Here is a 682-nt window from a genome sequence, read left to right on the forward strand (position 1 = left end):
AGAAATTTTCTAGGAGTAAATGTATTTAAAATCTTGTCATCTAAATTGAGTGTAAGTTTCACAGTGACAGGGAGTATGGTGGCCTGGATGTGCAGAACCTGTAGCCGTGCACCAATCAAGTGTCGTCATACTAGAAACTGCCTATAGCTGTGCACCAATCAAGTGTCATCACCCTAGAAACTGCCTGAGGACTGCTGAAGCAGGATTCATCAGGGATTCCTGGTGGGAACTGATGGGTCAGGAGACCCAGGCTCTGAGCCGTGTACTCTCCCTCTGATCAGGAACCAATGAGAACATCATCAACAACATCACGGAGGAAGGCAGGCAGCTGATGGCCACTGCCGAGTCTATATTCCAGAAGGTTGCAGGGGAACTTGAGAATGGTACCATTGTGGTTGGACAGCTGGAGTTGATCTTGGAGAACAAGAGTCAGTTTCTTGACATCTGGAACTTAAGTAAGTACTTAAGTAAGTACCCCAGGCTGTGAGCAACCGAAAGAGGGAGAAAGCTTAGGTGTGCCATTTTGTAAGCAGGGTATGTTTCTGGGCTCTTGCCAGAGAGCCCAGGAGCTTAATTATTCTGACGAGTGTCGTGAGAGACCAGTGAGATGAAGGCAGCCATCTTCATACACTGGCTGAGGAGAAGTCTTCCCGTCCCCCTCATGGTCCCGACGCGCAGCATG

At 48.7% G+C, this 682-nt stretch overlaps 1 protein-coding gene across 1 annotated transcript in view; it reads left to right on the forward strand.

Moving 5' to 3' along the window:
• Rnf213 (ring finger protein 213) overlaps positions 1-682 on the forward strand; it is a 110,078-nt gene that overhangs the window by 39,221 nt on the left and 70,175 nt on the right. The window contains 1 exon segment of the mRNA XM_031354095.1: positions 282-455. Coding sequence (XP_031209955.1) covers positions 282-455 — 174 coding nt within the window.

This window comes from Mastomys coucha, unplaced genomic scaffold (genome assembly GCF_008632895.1).
Source record: "Mastomys coucha isolate ucsf_1 unplaced genomic scaffold, UCSF_Mcou_1 pScaffold5, whole genome shotgun sequence".
Lineage (NCBI taxonomy): Eukaryota > Metazoa > Chordata > Mammalia > Rodentia > Muridae > Mastomys > Mastomys coucha.